This window comes from Ostrea edulis, chromosome 1 (genome assembly GCF_947568905.1).
Source record: "Ostrea edulis chromosome 1, xbOstEdul1.1, whole genome shotgun sequence".
Classification (NCBI taxonomy): Eukaryota; Metazoa; Mollusca; class Bivalvia; order Ostreida; family Ostreidae; genus Ostrea; species Ostrea edulis.
Genome location: NC_079164.1, coordinates 18,338,021 through 18,357,346, shown reverse-complemented (window position 1 = coordinate 18,357,346; position 19,326 = coordinate 18,338,021). Strand labels below are relative to the sequence as shown.

General features: G+C 33.4%; 3 protein-coding genes across 6 annotated transcripts in view; 1 reads left to right on the top strand and 2 right to left on the bottom strand.

Annotated features, from left to right (window-relative positions):
• The window catches only part of LOC125663108 (type-1 angiotensin II receptor-associated protein-like), a 29,331-nt gene extending 25,255 nt beyond the window's left edge, over positions 1–4,076 (bottom strand). For 2 of the 4 annotated variants that reach the window (XM_048895430.2, XM_048895423.2), the window contains exon 1: positions 3,959–4,076. In XM_048895430.2, the coding sequence (XP_048751387.1) occupies positions 3,959–3,985 (27 nt within the window). In that variant the 5' untranslated portion in view covers positions 3,986–4,076. The remainder of the gene's footprint in view (positions 1–3,958) is intronic. The other 2 variants (XM_048895441.2, XM_048895435.2) reach the window with 2 other exon arrangements.
• LOC125663029 (uncharacterized) lies at positions 4,074–11,373 on the top strand. Its single transcript, XM_048895353.2, has 3 exons — positions 4,074–4,359; positions 7,446–7,540; positions 10,733–11,373. The coding sequence occupies exons 2-3, from the start codon at positions 7,462–7,464 to the stop codon at positions 11,311–11,313; spliced, it is 660 nt and encodes a 219-aa protein (XP_048751310.2). The 5' UTR covers positions 4,074–4,359; positions 7,446–7,461; the 3' UTR covers positions 11,314–11,373.
• Positions 11,374–13,421: 2,048 nt separating this feature from the next.
• LOC125663069 (ceramide-1-phosphate transfer protein-like) lies at positions 13,422–17,111 on the bottom strand. Its single transcript, XM_048895389.2, has 2 exons — positions 16,893–17,111; positions 13,422–16,643 (listed from the first exon to the last, which is right to left on the bottom strand). Exons 1-2 carry the CDS (start codon positions 17,003–17,005, stop codon positions 16,133–16,135), a joined length of 624 nt encoding a protein of 207 aa, XP_048751346.1. The 5' UTR covers positions 17,006–17,111; the 3' UTR covers positions 13,422–16,132.
• Between the last annotated feature and the right edge of the window lie 2,215 nt (positions 17,112–19,326).

Below are 19,326 nucleotides of genomic sequence, written 5' to 3'. Positions count from 1 at the left end.
AAATAAATATTGAAAACATTCAATTCCACACGAAATCGACCTCATTTCAAACAATACATCCTTTTGCTGTAAAATTCACCTCCCAGATAAACAAGGTAGTTCACTACAGTAAAGCTTATATTCTTTATGACACTACGTCACAAGATGGTGATTTAAATGTTTTGTGAAATTATTTGTATCTATCGGTTTGTTTGTCTATCATCGTAGCTCAGTGGTTAAAGCACTGGGCTGGTGAACCGCAGATCTTGAGTTCAAAGAGTCTTTTGTTCTTAAGTGTTGAAATAATGCCACCTTAAGCGCATGTATCACCTCATTTTGTAAAATATCTAGAGGCCCAAGAAGCGTGAAATGTCTTACTTTTAATAAATCTCACAGAAATCTAAATTTTTCACTTTTCAGTTTATTTTTTCATCACATTTTCTTTGTTTTACACTTGCAAGCTGTCTTGGTTACTGGGAGTACAAGACCAACAGTCTGGTACAATAATTTATTACCAGACTGTTAACAGGCACTGTCCCTTGGTGCCCCCTGTAATCAAGTCAACAATTCATACTTTCTTTAACACTTCGTACAATTGTTTTCATTTATATAATTATTCTATTTTAACCTCCCTGCTTTAGCATAAAACATTCAGAACAACTGGACCCTGCATGTACATGTTTTTTATACTTGCATACTGTACTTACTAAACTATAATTATACTGATTTGATTACAGTTTTATATGTATTCACACTACACTTAATATCATTATCCGCTGTCTCTGAAACTGGCACTGTCCTTAGATGTATGTAGCAGTTGGGTATACATTTATCTGTGAATACACTTATTCTTCTGATTTGGCAAAAAAAAAAATATGTTTGTTTCAGGCCGCCTCTGATTTTAAAAAAGGGTCGGTAGGTAGGTTTTTTATTTTTTTTTTAAATATTTTTTTTAAAAATTAAATATTTGCCTTCGAATTAATGCAATTTGATAGTTAAAGTTGTTATACAATGTGTTTAATAGATAAATAATGGGTTCAGAGCACAATGTTTAATTGACAAAATACTCAGTATGTGATTGAGTTTTGATATATATATATATATATATATATACATTTACAATAAATGTCTTGGCATTTCGGGTAATAGTTCGTACATCGATAAATTGAAATCGGAAAATTAAAAAAAATTAATAGGGTCAGTGGATACATTTAGGGTCGGTCGGGCGACCTGAAACAAACATTTTTTTATTTTGGCCTTATGAAAATGAATTACTGAAAACAAAATAAATAAAAAGGTAATTGTGACTGATTTCCCACGTTTTACTTTATGAAGACCAGGACAGAAACAAAGGGAATAGGAAAGACCGAATATAAATAGCCCCCTCATTTCCACTGAATTTTATACTGTATCCTAGTGTATTGTTCTGCAGATTTTTGTGGAAAGTCAAGAAATCTGATATAGACATGATGTCCAAAAGCTTTTAAATTTTCTGATCTTTAGTTGAATCTGTGTGCAAAATTATAAAACCTGATCAATGTTTCATTATTAAAGATGTGGGTACCAGGAACGAATGTGGGACGTTTCGACCTCAGGGACGTTTTGACCCAAGACGTTTCGACTTTAAAGACGTTTCGACCCTGGAATATATTGGGTCGAAACGTCTCACCTAATTTTTTTTTATTGATAACTGGGACGTTTCGACCCAAAGTTTAATCTTAAGACTCTCTCTCTCTCCATGTATGTATGTTTATATAATTTATTTTGTTTTATGTGTATTTATGAATTGATTTTGGAATGTCAGTGTTATGTATTTATGATGTTAAATAAAGATGTATCAATGTTTGCCACTTGTGTTGTTAGTTATGGAGATTTTGATTTACATAATGATTTTTGTAAAGTTTGAAAACAAATGCTTTTTTCTTCATTGGAATTCATTATTATATCCATTAATTGTCGCTGTGACTGTAGTACAAAGAGCAGCGTGCGAGATAACTGCAATCAAACGTGACAAAATTGGCGCTAATTGGTGGACTCGAAAGCGAAGCCTTTCAAAAATAATTAAGAGGTAGTGTTTGGTGTGGAAACGATAATGATGAGATCAATGTATACACATCCAAATACATATGAAAGTCACCCCATACAACCCTCGTTACACCCAAAGAGTTTGACGATTCAAGATGTCTAGTAAGTTAAATTCATATTTTTCTACTATAAACACTGATTTTCACGTGAGATTTCCTCATTAAAAATAGGCTAAAACCGTCAGACGAAAAGAAACACAATTGATCATCGAAACGTATGAGGTCGAAATGTCTTTGGGGTTGAAACGTCCTAGTAATATATATATATAAACAATAAGGGGGACGCTTCGACCCAAAATGGAGTCGAAATGTCCTAGGTCGAAATGTCTTTGAGGTCGAAACGTCCCGTTACCCCCAGGAACAAGGGTAAACGGTAAATGTAGTACGACCGAAACCCGAATGCCGAAAGTCACGGATAACGATTTTTGCATGAATTCTTTCTTAATAATTGATAGAATGACATCAAACTTATTATGATAACTGTTTGTGACCTATTAAACAAAAATCATATAACTTTTTTGGGGAATTCTGTAAAGAAGGTAATGAACCAGAGTTTTCAGATACCAAAAAGCGGTAAATTTAGTACGTTTTATAAATGCCGAAACCCGAACACGGTCGCCGATTTTTTGATCTACCGAAAGTCCGCGTTTTAGCATTATAGACAATATTGAATTAGACTGAGTTCTAGATATCTAAGGTAACTTAAATAAATCGCAATTGCATATATGGTGCATTTATATGTGCATTTTATTGTATCACCCTACATATTATTTATAATTATACATGTGTAGTACACGCACTTTTTTGCAATATTTCAATCCACTTTGATATATATACACTATAAATAGTGTGCTTCTTTTTAAACTTCAGTTGTTGAAGTATATTCGTTATTGAATAATTTTATAATTCAATTATTATTTTGATGCAGTGTAGGATACTAATGCATACGAAGTGTGGTTTAAAGTAATCATATGGACATGTAATTTATATGTAATTTATCGTCGAAGAACGACAAATTTTAATATTATCATTCCATCATCAAGACGATTAACGACTGTACTATCATATTTCCCTTTTCTTTCTTAATCAAAATTACAAAATATTGTAAAAGCACACATTTTGGGTTACATTATTTACTTTAGGGGGAATAATTTCTTTACTTTCGGAGTTTAAATTTTTATTCAAAATAACATGAATGGGTGAATGGGGAACTTTCGCGTAGTTAGAGCTGGGCAACGGAATCAATGGTTAATGTTGTAATCATGACTAATTACCGACAGACATCCTCAACTATCATTTTACATGTACGCGTACGCTGTTTAGGTACGACTTTACCAAACTAAGGGGACCTACTTGTTCCGATTAAAAGAATATCACGATTACAAAATACAGCAGTTTTTATTATTTTGTGTTGTGGAAATAATGATAGAAACTTAAAATTATATTTTGCATGAATATGATTACTTAAAACCCAGTATTTACAAAGGGGCTGTGGGAATCGGTCAGTGTCTTCGACCTTGTTTGGGTTCCGACATTTATAAAACGTACTAGATTTACCGCTTTTTGGCAGGTGAAAACTCTGGTTTGGTACTTTTGTAGAAGAATTCTCAGAAAAAGTTTATGTTTTTTTTATGTACCTAGGTTACAAACAGTAACCACTCCAAATTATATGTTATTACATGCAGCATTAAGAGAGAAAACTCGAAAAAATCCCTATCCGGGACTTTCGGCTTTCGGCCGTACTACATTTACCGCTTACCAGGAACAAGCTGCAAACAGTGTGCAAATGCCAAGTGCAACAGAGCAGATGAAGACAGTTTGCTTGTACAGGCACCTGAAATGCAAATACTGGGTCGTGGCAGAATATGAGAGTCTGTTTGTAGAGGAAAAGTTACCTTGAGAGCGTAATGTGGAGGATTCATATTTCGATGATGGTGCAAAGATGAAGCTGACAGTCACGAGTTTTTACATACTTCAATAAACCCTTGGATGTTTCCGTTAGGGACATGAAAACTCTCGAAACATTCCGAGAAATAAAATACTCTAAAAGAAAAGCAAATGGCTTCAACAGAATGAATATCTAAATCTATTATCGAAAGACTGATGGCAATATAAAGTTTAACACATTTATTTTCTAATTGAAAAAAAGATATCTATATTATTGAAATATCACCTTGGCCTATTTGTCGGGATTTGAGAGTGTAACCTTGAAAGAAACATGGCGGCGCCCATGTTGAACGGTGATTAAGCCGACACTCCACTTCATCTGTGAGCGGTTATAGGCCTGTCTATCATTGTAAGATGAAATGTAATTCGAATATGATAATATAGAATAATTTGTATATTTATTGAGTATAGCTGAGAGTATGAATTAGAATATTTTGGGTGAATCTAGAATATTTTTAATTTGCATCGCGTCGATGCAGTGTCTGCATTTGTAGGATATGCAGTTCAGAATAATAAAATTAACCTACATTAGTACGAGTGTGAGGTAGAGATGTTCTACCTCTGGAACAAGGTTTACTGTCTAGGACTCAGCTAATCTGTGGATCTTGTTCCCTCGGTGGAATTTCCCTATCCCACACTCTTGCAATTTTGCTAAAGAAGGAATTTTACTTACAGTTTAGTGTACATACAGAGCTCCAGATAATTTTTTACCACAAAGAGTATTTACTCCCTGATTTTCAAATCAAAGAGTACTTTGCTTTTCAGAAAAATTCAAAAGTGTATTTTGTTAATTTACTGATTATCTTTGCTGTTTTGCACAGAAGATGTCACCAGATAAACGATACTTCTTCCGTTAAACTTTAACTTTATACTAAAAGGCCGCTCCAGCTATTTACGGGGAAAATCCTTTGCAGTTCTTTTTATCAAAACTATTCATTGTTATTGGGAATTTGATATTTATCATTGATGCATTAAATTTGAATATGTCAGACACTCAGTCACATGATTATGATCCAATTCTGTATATCATTCGTCCATGATTGATAATACAAGTTTTTTTCTGTACTTTCGACTGCACAATAACTCTTTAAGAAAGAAAGTATAACAAGTAGGCCTATATAATAGTGTTTTGAGTTAACTCTTCCAATTTTTCAAAATTGTGATTGTCATCAAAACGTATTTCATAGCGCTAAATATCATGTATGATCTAGCTGCAGAACTGTAGCTCTCTGAAAAAATATTTTGACATAACATCTCTGTTATGTCAAAATATTTTTTCAGAGAGCTACAGTTCTGCAGCTAGTATGATCAAGCCCTGGGCTAACCTCAATTCATATGAATAGATAATTCATATTTATATCATACTACATGTATCACAAATACGCGGACTAATACGCATTACTTTGGGAGTGTAAAGTGCATCTACATTCGCTAATGTGTAATTGTACACATGATTTTTAACTTAAATGCGTATTTGGTAAAATTTAATGAGTATTTACGCTGATACGCACCTTATCTGTAGCTCTGACATACAGTAAAAATTTAGTGACTTTCAGAAAATTCAAAATTATCAAGATCCACGCTTGAAATTCAATGCTAATAGAGGGCGAAGCCCTCTCACGGCCTGAAGGTCTCCCTATAAGTAACACGTATATATATGTTTAAAAGGAAAATATAGAAAACTAATAAATGAAAAATTAAAACCATACCTATAGGCTAGAACTTGAAAATTTTGGTCCCAATGGCGTCGATTCGAATACTATCGCGTGGACATGTATTTCTCTATTTTGAATCTCGTGTACTTTAGTTCACGTTATTCTGAGATGTTACATAAAATCCATAAAAGCATGTAAATCTTATTTTCTTAGTCATATATAATTGTACAACGTTTCCTATGTTTGTTTATTTGCTAAACATTGACGCTGAATATGACGTCACAATGCACTGTTTACATCAGTTGCATAACGTTTCCCGTGTTCAATGAATAGGCGGATCAAAAGTGTTAGAATACTTTGATTGAGCTGTCCTCACACGTTAGGTGCTAATATTTCTGGATATTTTTTGTCCTGTTATGGATCTAGATACTAATGCCAATATTTTTTGCTTCGCCCTCAAACACGGTCACGCCGTAAGACATATTAATATGTTGATACAGTGTGACCATTGGACTGAGGGAGGCATGAAATGGTCAATATTGTGTTCCAAGGCATTAGTGATAATCATTTTCCGTTAAGTATGGTAAATTATAATTGAATTCATTTAAAAATGTATATTATTTATGAAATTCCCATTGTGCTAAATGCCTAGTTATATCTACAGGATCCGCCTGTTCATTTAACGTGGGGAATATAATGCCAGCCAATGTAAACTATGCATTGTGACGTCACATTTAGCCTCATCTTTTCTCTCTCTTTCAAATCAAACAATTATAAGCAACCATACATCCCGGTTTGTAATTTAAAAGACAGTTAAAACTAAATTAAATTAACCAAAAAATTCAAAGTGGTAAAAAAGTAAGTGAAAATATATCATATATTTTTATTTAAAGAAACCCATATTGGCATAAACTCGTTCATCTATTTAGTCGTATTACTGTTTTTCTATTTGATGGTTGGCTAAAAATGGTAACAATAATAACTATACCATTCATTTTTAACAAACTGGGTGTTTGAATTACAAATTGCACATCAGTCTTGTATTTTTGGCATTCAAATTTAAAACACGAATAAATGTAGAAGCAACTAAATAATAAACAAAACAAAATGACGGCGCCGGATCACAAAATTTTCAGTGATTGTATACATGTAGAGATTATCTATTCATTTGCTGATTGTCTCATAATTTATGGTTTCACAGAGTTCAGGCCCAAACTGGCTTAGCCCCTGTGTATCATACCAACGCCTGCCATGACATGGGACCTCCATTTTTAAGGTCATATCCAAGAGACCCATGATTCTCACTTCTAATTGCTGAGCATTTGGCAAAGGAGCAATCGCTACCTATGTCAATGTTTTAGGTTTGACGCGGCCATGGCATAAGTGGGGCTCAAACTCGCTGCCTTCCGGTTATGAAGTGAATGCTCTACCACTGAGCTGCCATGACCGGTTTTTATCTTCATATTATTCCACAGCAGATTCTTTTGAATTCATTTGGTTGCTAAGTCTGAATCAATAAAGAGACTCGTTTACTGAAAATAAAGATGAAATAGTGTCCAGAATAAACCCAGAACTTTTAGAGACTAAATGTGATACTAAAATTCAGAGAACAGTCAAATTGACTGATGTGTTACTAAACCGTCTTTTCACTGCCCTTCCAAATTTCACAGCTAAGATAAATTTTTGGGAAAATATTATAGAATTGCTAGAATAGATAGACTTAGTCACACTACAGAAGTAGTAAACTTTATAAAACTTCATTATTTTTTTTTTTTTACAGATATATCTAGGTAAAGATGGCTGCTGTTTCAATGGACTTGCTGAGGAAGTCCATTCAGAGAATGAATTTATGTCAGATGTCTACTCTATCACAAGGTAATTTTAGTACAGTCAGGACAATATTAGATAAACTTGTCAAATAAGGGTATATTTACAGGAAAATTGTATTCAGGATTATGAAATTCATATCTTAACCCAAAATGGAACTCTGTGAATATTTTTAAAAATATTTTAAATAATATTATTAGTAACATAGTTTGTTGTTGATGTAATATAATGATTTATACCTGGTCAGAAAATTCCATTGGGGATGAGAATATTTGGAATTATATCAACCATATTAGGTCACCTACAAACCATGTAATGAATATCTTTTACTGACTGCCTTTCTAGGTCACCCGAGTCACTCTGGTAACAACTTACTGCTATTGGTCACATCCGTCGTCGTACGTTAACAATTGGATATTTTTAATTTCTTTCTGATAACCTTTCCAATTCTTTTCAAAATTGGTATGAAATATTTTTTGGACAAGGGGACATAAATTGTAAATTTCAGAATTTATGTACCCCAGAGGCCTCAGGGGTGGGACAAGAATTGACCAATTTTCAAAATTCTTCTTCTCTAGAACCAAAAATCTGTAAGAAAAACTAAATACAAAGTCATGTAGAGCAGGAAGCCCTTTACCAAATTTTGAATTTCATGATCCCCATTGTAAAGGTTCCAACTCCAAGGTGGACCAAACTTTACATTTAGTGTTTATGTGTAAAACATTTAAATAACGTCTTTCTGCTATATTGATGCTAAATAGATATTTAGAAGGAGCCCTTTACCGAAATTGTAAATTTCTTGATCCCAGGTGAAAGAGTTTTAGTTCCAGGGTGGGGCTAAAATTATCATATTGATTAAGAAAGACTTTATCTTTAATTTTGCTGATGCTGTATACATACAAACTAAATGCATATGTAGAAGAAATATGGGAGGTACCAAAATTGTGAATTTCGTAACTCCAGGGTTCTGACTCTTGGCCAGACCCAAAACAGTCATATAGTGTTAATGTAACATATATAATGTAAAGTCTTCCATAAGGGCTTCCGTGGCCGAGTGGTTAGAGCATCGCACTCAAAATCACATGGCCTCTCACCTCTGGTTGGCGCGGGTTCGAATCCCGCTCGCGCTGGTAAGTGAGAGAGTTTCCCAGTTAACTTTCGGAAGGTTGGTGGTCTCTTGCCAGGTACATGGTATCTGGGTTCTCTCTTTCCACCAATAAAAAACTGGGTGCCACCAGATAACTGAAAAATTGTTGAGCGTGGCGGAAAACGTCAATCAATCAATCCATCAGTATAAATACTATTGGGGACATTTGTGTATTAAAAGAACACATTTTGTTTCATACTGCTGCTGAAAATTTTAATTTAGCTTAGATATGAAAATGATTTTAGATTTCACAGGCTTTGGGGTTAGTGCTTTTTTAAACTCAGCTAATTAATAAGGCCTGTGGGCCTCTTCTTTAAAAAGCATAAATCTATGAGAAATAAAACTTGCATGAAATTGAGCTCTCATGTAGGATAGATTGTTACCTAAAACAACTGACGTCACACACAAGTGACGTGAGATTCTGGATAACCTACATATTTGCATTCAATGTATTGTTCGAATTCAGTTTCAACAGTGATGTATTTTGTGATTTAACCCACAAGAACATAAGGGTTGCCATTGAGGGGTCAGACTTTACCGATCTCTAGACCATTCGGCTTAGATAAGACTCCCCAAGAAAATTCATGATGCTGTATAGAAAAGCACATATTAAATGCATTTCACAAGTTGTATGACATCACAACGGAGCATTACATCACCATGTATATATAAGTCTTAGGTCTCTGTGTCAAGAGAGAAATTTCATAACATATTAGCATTATTCACTATCACTCCGATGTTATAAGCTGTATATCTATAATTCTACTTGTCAAATGTTTAGACACTGTCTTACACCTGAACTTGATATTGTATACATGTATATGCATCAAGTTTTTAGCTCAAGTGAGCTTTTCTGATCGCCTGTTGTCCATCGTCTGTCTGTAAACTTTTTATATTTTGGACTTCTTCTTTAGAACCAGTGAACTAATTTCAACCAAACTTGGCAAAAAGCATCCTTGGGTGAAGGGCTTTCAAGTTTATTCCAATGAAGGGTCATGCCCCCTCCAAAATGGAGATAATCACAAAAATGCAAAAATAGGGCGGGGTCATTTAAAAATCTTCTCAAGAACCACTGGGCCAGAAGAGCTTAAATTTACATGAAAGCTTCCTGACATAGTGTAGATTCAAGTTTGTTAAACTTATGGCCCCTGGAGGTAGGATGGGGCCACAATAAAGGATAAAAAAAATTACATACAAATATATAGGGAAAATCTTTAAAGATCTTCTCAAGAACCACTGAGCCAAAAAAATTTTTAAGAACCACTTGGCCAGAAGAACTGCAATTTACACGAGAGCTTCCTGACACAGTGCAGATTCATGTTTATTAAATTCATGGCCCCCGGGGGTAGAATGGGGCCACAATAGGGGATCAAAGTTTTACATACTAATATATAGAAAAAAAAATCTTTAAAAATCTTCTCCTCAAGAACCATTGGGCCAAAGAAGTTTACATTTGCATGAAAGCTTTCTGGCATAGTGCATATTTGTTTGTAAAAACATGGCCCCCAGGAGTAAGTTGGGGCCACAATAGGGATCAAAGTTACACATGCAAATATATAGGGAAAATCTTTAAATATGGACCAAGGTGAATCAGGTGAGTGATGTGGCCCATGGGCCTCTTCTTTGAATTCATGATATATGTGCTACAGTAATTTTGATACATTACAATCGTAATGCATCTGACCTTGAGTTCTCCCCAAATGTACATACATGTAGCTACATATATAGATAACTAGAACAAGTAATCAACTATGTATAAAATAAAGTTTTTCACTAGTGCAAGATGAAGATTGTTCACATATATTTTGTAAGAAACCATTAGAGGAAACATATGTCTGTAAATTTTGTAGAGGGAAAGTATAGTTCATTGCTGTGCTGTGATGATTGATAGTTGTTTGTGAAAAATTTCATAAAATACGACGATGTACGGTATGAATATTGTTGTTCCTCTCCAGTACTAATGTACATATGTATAATTATATATGTACTAAAAATAATAAATGTACAGAAATACATAACTACATATGCGATTATACAAATATATGCTTTTGACTGTGAATATAATTTTGTAAAATAAATTGATTTTATTTCAGCAATCATAGGAACTCAGAATTGTTCACATAGATTTAGACAAAGCCCTGGAACGATCTCAGAATCCAAGAAGACTGGAAGGGCTGTATCACACAGGAAAGGCATCCTCTGTCCGACGGATTCCCTCACCTCTGTCATACTGGATGTGCCTGTATCAATTCCAAAGTCATGCCCCACACTTCACATAACTGAGATAGATTTTCTCCTTCCAAATCCACTGATAGGATTTACCGATAAAGAGGCTCCTCCTCTTTACGACAGCCCTGTCAAAGAGGCCGTGGATAAAATCAGACGGCAAAGAAGCAGAATGAACCAGCACAAACTACGAAGGTATCGCCATGAAAATTTAGTAGCCATTAGAGAACATAGACACAGAAAGGCAGAACAGAAGGCTAAAAAGGACTTACAAGTTATAGATAGATTTAGAAGTTACAGCGCTAACTTCAATGCTGAAGAGAAGGTGATGCAGGATCTGGAGACCGCTAGGAGAGGAGGGTTTTATGTGGAGTGTTTCGGGTCGAACCGAGAGGACAGAAAAAGGACTTCCACAAAGGTGGAGGATAAATCATTGGATATACTGTAGTCCTGTGTATGTTACAGTTTGTGATTGGAAATGACTATTCAAATAAAAGGAGAGAATTATCTTGGGTATTTAAAGTAATTGAAAAAAAAAATTGTCAGAATTTTTTTCCTCACAAGGTTGAATATGATTCAGTGATATTGTTAGCAATTAAAGCAGCCATGCAATCATATCCTGCCAAATAGAACTCTGTACAAAAGAAAGCTCTTGAACTAAACTTCTGACCACCGAGTACTTGAGTAAAACAAATTTAGTCTTTAAATCTGTGGGTGAAGAAATGAAATTGTAAAGAGGATTTATGTTTGCAAATAAAATAAGTTTATATTTATGAATTAGTAAGACATAGTAAATATTCTAACATGTTGTTGTAATACAACAAAATCTGGACTCTCAGTTGCACAAAAGTGAAACTGTCAGTTAAGATTTAGATAAAAATGCTAATATGAATGTAAAAGTTAATAGCAAGTTAACTCAGTTAAATTTAACCTTTGTACAATAGGGTCCGAAAGTGGAAACCCACAAATTTGAATTTGCTGTCAATCAAAATATAAAATTTTCAATGGAAGTACAATGTACATTTCACCATGGTTACGATAAACATCAAAGGATGTCACATTCTGTTATCGGCATGACATACAGTGTAGCAGCATAAAAACTAATTTCTTTATTGTATTATCAATATATAATGTTAATTCAATGGATTATTTATTAATATACCTATAATAGTCAATATATAATCAAATTCAGTCTTCTCTAGCAATTTATAGGCATGTCTTAATTTTTTCTTTAGTTTCCCAGGCTCTGAAAGCTACCGCAGTGCATATTGAATGGGGGAATAACTCAATTGTCTCTTTCAACATGGTGAGATAATTATTTGGTGTTTAATCTTTTAAAAGCAAGTTGTTTTTTTTATATAATATTGTGTATAATCTTCTCTAAGCTAGTGTTTAAAAACATTAAAATAAGTGTACTAGAATAATATTTAACATAGGACCAATTCTTCATAAAAAAAAAGAAATTACTTAAGGTATTTAAACTTGTAGCTTTAAAAACCACCAAAACATCAAATGTAGAAATTTTTAGCACAAGAAGCTAACAATATATATGGCCTAATCATTGCAGTATTAGACAAATAACTTCTTTTTTCACAATTTTGCAAAGTATGCCATTATATTGTAAAAACTGGTTTTTTAAAATGTTTTGACATTTTCAACTTCAGTTATTTCCTGTTAAATGCGATAATATGGCCGTTACAACTTGAGCAGATGACAAGGTACTGGTAGTACAGTTGTGAGTCTTCACTTCAGTGTTGGAAAATGACACATAAATTTAAAAAATAAACAGATTGTTTTAAAAATACTGAAAATGCAAGTTGGAAGTCAAGATGATCATGAAAATGAATGACGGTGCTCTTGAAGCTTCACTTAAAACCAAGGAAGGGGTGGGCGTCCTTAATTATTTGGCAGTTAGTTAATTAATGAATATTGGGATGAAAAATCAGTTCCTTCAAGCTTTACCGCCAGAAAATCAGTGCCAATTGCCAGATATCTGCCCCTTGGCTGGTCTGTCAGCATGAGGACATAAATACCCTGCAATTTGTTGGCAGGGTGTAAAATTTGACACTGAATATTAGAATGTTGTAGGATATTTACACTCTTTGTGATATGCAATAGCTCATTATATCCTGTTTCCTGTGTGGGGTTGTCTGGCTTCTTGAGAACATTGTTGAGAGCCTTTAAATGTGCACTGAATCCCATTCAGAACTTTAGGGGTGAGATCAAAATATTGATGTCGGATAAAAATCTAAATTCAAATAGTTAGGGGGATAAAATCTCCAGTAAGTTTCTGTTATCCGACATCGATTACACTTTAGTGAAAAAAAAAGAGAAAAAACAAGCGACTGTTAAAAACCACACAATATTACATTTTAATGAACATTCAAGTTTTAATGTACACTTTCATTTGTAAATATACATTTTTTAAAAAAGGTATACTGTGTTGTTTTAAAGGACAGGAGGGGGGGGGGGGTGTCTTGGTGAAAACTATGTGAATTTAGTTTTTTCTCAGACTTCGAACTATTGATCTCGCCCCTTAGGAATAACAAAATTAAACTTTGTACAAACACGAGTATTTTATTAGTGTTCGTATTAGTGATATAAACTGTAAAATAAACAATAAAAATAAGTAAAAGTGTATCAATGTAAATCTTGGTGCAAACAACATCACAGGAAAATGATGACAGTGTCTAATCACTTCTGAAAATAATAGTGTATGAATGGTAAAGCAGCAGATAAAGTTCACAAATCGGAGCAGCAACATAGTTAATCATGCAAATGAAACACAAGTATATTATAAATGCAAACTTCAAACAGGTTGCAGAGTCCTCTGCAATGTCGTGGAACTATCACAATATGAACCCAATTGCTCATATAAAACACCCCAAAATACCCATTTTATTCATTGAATTTTTTCCCCATCACAAATTTTTTTTCTTCTCTTTCTAACAATTCTCTACATGTAACATTGTACATAATATTTCTAAAATACCAAACAAATTGTATAAAGAATTAGTTTTTCTTGAGTACATTAATCTAATTAAATAAGATTTTTGATCCGCTCCTGTAATGTGTGTGTGACGACATATTACTGGAGCGGATATCATTTTAATCAGACTGTTGAGTAAATAAGCTTTATTTGAATTATTAGGTATAGTTTCGGCTCAAGATGATAATCAAATTAAAATGTAATCGGTTAGTTTCCAAAATGTTCCATCCAATTAACCAGCAATTTAAGTGAATGATAAAATCAATACTGTCACATATATATCATTTTTAATATCAAATCACTTAATATTGTCTGTCGCAGAAACTCTGTCAATTTCAAATATTGGCCCCACCATCAACAGGAATGTTGGGTGTGTATATCAATTCAATGCATTAAATTTGACATTTTATGATGACTTGATGCAAAATCTACATTGTTTATAAATAATGAAAACTTTTTCTTTAAAAACTCGCCAAAAACAATCTACCACTCTTGGTAAAAGTGCAATAACAATATATTAAAACACAGGGAAATGAGCTTTGTGCAGTTTAATGGATTTCTTTTTTAAAAAATTGTGTTGACTGTCACTAATTAGTAATTAAATCAAATAATTATAAATTTATTGGTACAATTTAAAAAAAAAAGTCTTTTGGGTGTTTAATAGTCAGGGCTCGAAATTCACATACGCTCGTCAGTTTGTGACTGGTTAACGGACTGATTGACATTTGTTTTAGTCAGTCCTATGGGTAAAGTAAATTTTCTAATTTGTCATTTTGAAAAACCTACTAATATCAAATTTTAAATACGCATTTAGCATTCCTCTGTAGATATCACATGAACCCGGTTAGTAAACATAAATCTCGCATAAGTGTTAAAATATTGTCTGAGGCATATTGAGTTTAATTCCATTATTTAATTTTAATGACATTAACGAAATATGTTAATTATTTCTGGAAAACTCTGGTGGACTGGTAAATTTTGCTGTGGACTGGTTGGAAATATAGATCTACCTTATCAGTCAGGCTGGACTGGTGACATGAAAAGTTAGTTTCAAGCCCAATCTAATTAAAATCAGACCTTCTCTAACCGTTAGTATAACGGTTAGAGAAGGTCTGATTTTAATTAGATTGTTTCAAGCCCTGATAGATGTACACTGATTCAAATACAGCAAAGTAGGCCAAACTTGATTCTGAAACTGGTTTACCAGCTTTCCGACCAATGGTAAAGTTAACCATTGTAATCTGTTATCTCTAGTACATTGTATGAGCATAAAATTATGAAATATTATACCCCCTCATACTCTTGAATAAGTCTCCAGCTCTTGATAGCATACCCCCCCCCCCCCCCCCCCCCCCTTAAATTATATGTTATCTTTACTAACAATATATCTGGATTCCATGTAAGTACTTCCTGTCATATCATTATCTAAATATAAATGTTTTACATATGCATAGTACATACATTGGGTATTCATAGTTAAATTCATTATCATATTACTGAATTATTAAGAGGCACTGAATAATGTGATCAACAGACACCTGCTCCACTTTGAAGGTTAAAGGTCAGTTCTGTGGGTACATGTTGCAGTATAGATTTTGAAAAATGTTTTAAAGAGGGTAGGTTTTTTTTCTTTAAAAAAAAAATAAAAGAAGGGTGGGAGTCACAACTTTCAAAAACATCACTTTTTGCAAAATATTGTCAGGAAGTCACTACTGTGAATTAAATTTATTGTCTTGCTTTTACGACAACAAAAATTTTACTTCCAAGTTCCAACTATTGTGAGGATAAAATAATTTAATCACAAAGTTAATTTTTTGTTTGAAAATTGCATACATGAATGGTTAAGTAAAGAAATATTCTAAAATCAAAGTATTTAAGTTGTATCTTCTAAAATTACAACAAAAAAATACCTACATTACTGAGGTTAATGGTTGGAATGAATTTCATCAAAACCAACCAGAAATTTACCTTGGGAGATAATTATGGGGGGGGGGGGGGGGGTGTTTGTATAATATACTAGTTTATACAGAAAATTTTCTGTTTACAAGCTTTCTTTTGTCTCACAATCATGGATAAATATACACAAGTGTATGTTGTATATGTAATATGATATTCACAAACAAATTTCATCTTCACTGTTGCAAATAAAGTGTCAGCTCTGATTACATACAAAAATGACATCTGAAAAATTACCTAGTACATACAAGTCACAGAAACATGTAAAAGGAAAAAATAGTGAATCACAGACAAGTGTATCAATTCATATTAAGACGGCTAATTAAGGTAAATCTAGTAGTTTCTCCTTTGCATACAACTCCTCCGTGATACAGTGTATATCCTTCTGAAGATCAGACACCTTGGCCAGTAAATCTTTAGCTTTTTCATGGTCATCCACTTTCAGTTTTTCAAGAAAATGTTTTCTTGAAGGTAGAGTATAAACAGCTACATGCACCCCTTTTCGTATAAGCCAGGGATGAAAATGAGCCAGCGTGTCATCATAGGCTGTTTTCGTAATGTGGGACATCTTTTCATGTTCGTCGGCTACCTTCAGATCCTTCATCAGTCTGGCAGTAAATTCCAGAGCTCTGTGAAGCCGTAGCAGGGTCCTTGCTCCGGATGCCTTCTTCTTGTTGTTCGTAGTGTTGGTTTCTACTTCGTGCTGAATCATGCTTTGTATTGTCACATACTTCTCGGATATTTCACTTCTGCGATACTCTCGAAGAATGCCAATTTTCTCCACTACATCTGCCGTAACAAAACCGAATACTGATCCAAGAATGGAAAACAACCTGTAAAATATATGTAGGCCTACCTGTAAAAATCAATTCCATTAAAATCCCTAAGGCTTAATGATGAGTTCTGGGACAATTGTGATTTATCAATACAATTCGTTATTAAAATTGACTGCAGAGCAGCATGTCAGTAAACAGTTTCTGAGGGACTTAAAAGAGTAGAATACAAAAGTTGGTTTATGCCCCGAATTTTCAATCAAGGATTAAAGCAAAAGTGGGGTATTGATTTTTTTTAAATTTCCTTACTTGCTTAATTCTTCATACGCATCTACATAAGCGTCCATCATGATTACACCTCCCTCATTACACTTAGAAAACAATCTATCCAGTTTTTCAAGATTAAATTCTTCTGTGGCCATTTTCGCACTGTGACAGCGAACAATGACGTATGTATCGTCCGACTAACTCTTGGCTAGCAATCCAATCCAAACAGGAAACCGATATTCGCATATAATTTCAACACCCAGGATACCGTGCGATCAGTTATAAAATTCCGGAAATTAATAAGAAGGATACGTAATGTTTATGACAGAAAAATAAATGATCGAGTTTTGATGAAAATTGAAACACAAAGTAGTTCCAAGTATAGGTTGGTTTACAATAGTTTCCTCCATGTTTTGGAGTACCGTTTTGTAAAAAACAAAATTGTATTTTAGCATTTCAATATAATTTTTTTTGGCCCCCCCCCCACATATGTATGTATATATATATATATATATATATATATATATATATATATATATATATAGTGTATAAACATAATATTCACGTGAATATTTACAGGAAGACAATTTTTTTAGATTATAGATATTTTTAAAAAAACGTTGAATGCCTGTGTGAAAATAATATTTACAATGTTGGCCTATATATATATATATATATATACCAGAGATGGGGTAATCGTAATTTGTAATCGTAATCGGCTGTAATCGATTACAGATTTTCATGTAATCTGTAATCGTGTACTTTTTAGATTACATGTAATTGTAATTGTAATCGATTACATTAATTTTACCCTGTAATCATGATTATTTTTAGATTACTTTTTTGATTACTTTCATTAATTTTGTATTTTTTTTCATGTTTTTTTTTATTATCAACAAGTTTTCTTCTAATGATTTTTTTTAATATAAATATTATTTCTTGATATCTTATTCATTTAAATCAGATGCATTTATTAATTTATTTCATTCTATATGTTTTATTTTACAAAAAAACCTCGAAATAGAGTTGGCGCCCTTAGTAGTGGAATGAGTTTGTGATCAAATTCTATGTCAAACAGCAAGCATGGTTAACAAGTTACAATGCTCTGATGTTGTGGTGTGGACCCCAGACAACTGCCTTTGCGCTTACAACACAGATATTTGCTCATCAATAAGTTTGTTATGCAAAATCTGAATGTTAAACTTAGTTGTTTTCCCGGATTTCCTCTGTGGCATAGGTTACAATGCCATACCAATTTTTAGTTTACATATCAACACTTCCCATCATAATTTTGAAAGTTATTTAAACATTTTAACCTGGTTATACCAGTTATAAGATCCTCCAGAGAATGTGGATCAATGATGGCCACTTAGCACATTACTTTCCGGTCTGGCACTAGGTTATAGCGTTATAATGCTATCTGAATTTTATATTAAAAGGCTTTCATGCAATTTTCAGATTCACTGTTGTAGAATAGATTTATCTTCTTTCAGTTGAAAAAAAAGCAGGCCATGTACCCCTCCCCCATATTTGTTTTTGGAACAGCCTATAGATTTCACCGTTGTTTTATCAAGTTTTAATGTTTTATTAAATTTCCTGATGGGGTAATCCAACCTTCATAACCACAAAACAAAAACAACAACAAAAATGGCTATCGGAAGATGAAGGTTTTATACACCTTTTATTTACATTAATGAAACAGAAACCTCATGGTTGTCTTTCTTGGAATTCAGTTTAGATACACTTGATCTCTACAGTTGAATTTCTACTAATTGACAGATACTAAACAAACAACTTGTGCACTGAAAACTGGGTGCTATTATCTAAGTTCCCTAGAGTGTGACATGTCACCTGGAATATTTATAATATGTGGGTTTTAGTTATGAGACAAATAACAGCTACATTGTAGGTCTTGGTTTAGAGTGGGATGGGTGCAGTAGTAAAGATAAAGCTTTGCTCAGCAAAGGTATCTAAAAGTAATCTGTAATTGTAATTGATTACTTTTCAAAGTAATTGTAATTATAATCAATTACATTTCAAAATAGATGTAATTGTAATAATAAATTTCAATGTAATCTGTAATTATAATCGATTACTTTGAATGTAATTGACCCCATGTCTGATATATATATATATAAGGGGACAAAAAAAAATGAAATGCTAAAAGTTGCAGTGATAGATGAAAGGTGAAGATCTATCTATTCATAAAAATAAAAGTAGGAGCTTCAAAAAATCTCAAAACATGAAAAATTGGGTCAAAATGTCCGCATGCTGTCTAGGATAAGGGTAGGAATGTAATGTTGCAGCTGAGAAGTATTTATGTGTATAGACGAACCCAGGCAGTCAGTATGCAGTGGTTAAACCAATCCGGCTACCGTAGCGACCCCTGGGTCTTTGACTCAACCGACACAGCTCTTCCTAATATCGGCTGAGATTTCGGCTTGGCTGAATATTTGGATTGATGCCTTCACCGAAT

What these genes read in the sequence shown, in the direction of transcription:
- LOC125663029 (XM_048895353.2), top strand. Translation starts at nt 7,462, where the DNA reads ATGGCTGCTGTTTCAATGGACTTGCTGAGGAAGTCCATTCAGAGAATG. An exon ending in GATGTCTACTCTATCACAAG is followed by an intron (nt 7,541 to 10,732) that starts GTAATTTTAGTA and finishes ATTTTATTTCAG; the next exon opens with CAATCATAGGAACTCAGAAT.
- LOC125663069 (XM_048895389.2), bottom strand. Translation starts at nt 17,005, where the DNA reads ATGGCCACAGAAGAATTTAATCTTGAAAAACTGGATAGATTGTTTTCT. An exon ending in GCGTATGAAGAATTAAGCAA is followed by an intron (nt 16,644 to 16,892) that starts GTAAGGAAATTT and finishes TATATTTTACAG; the next exon opens with GTTGTTTTCCATTCTTGGAT.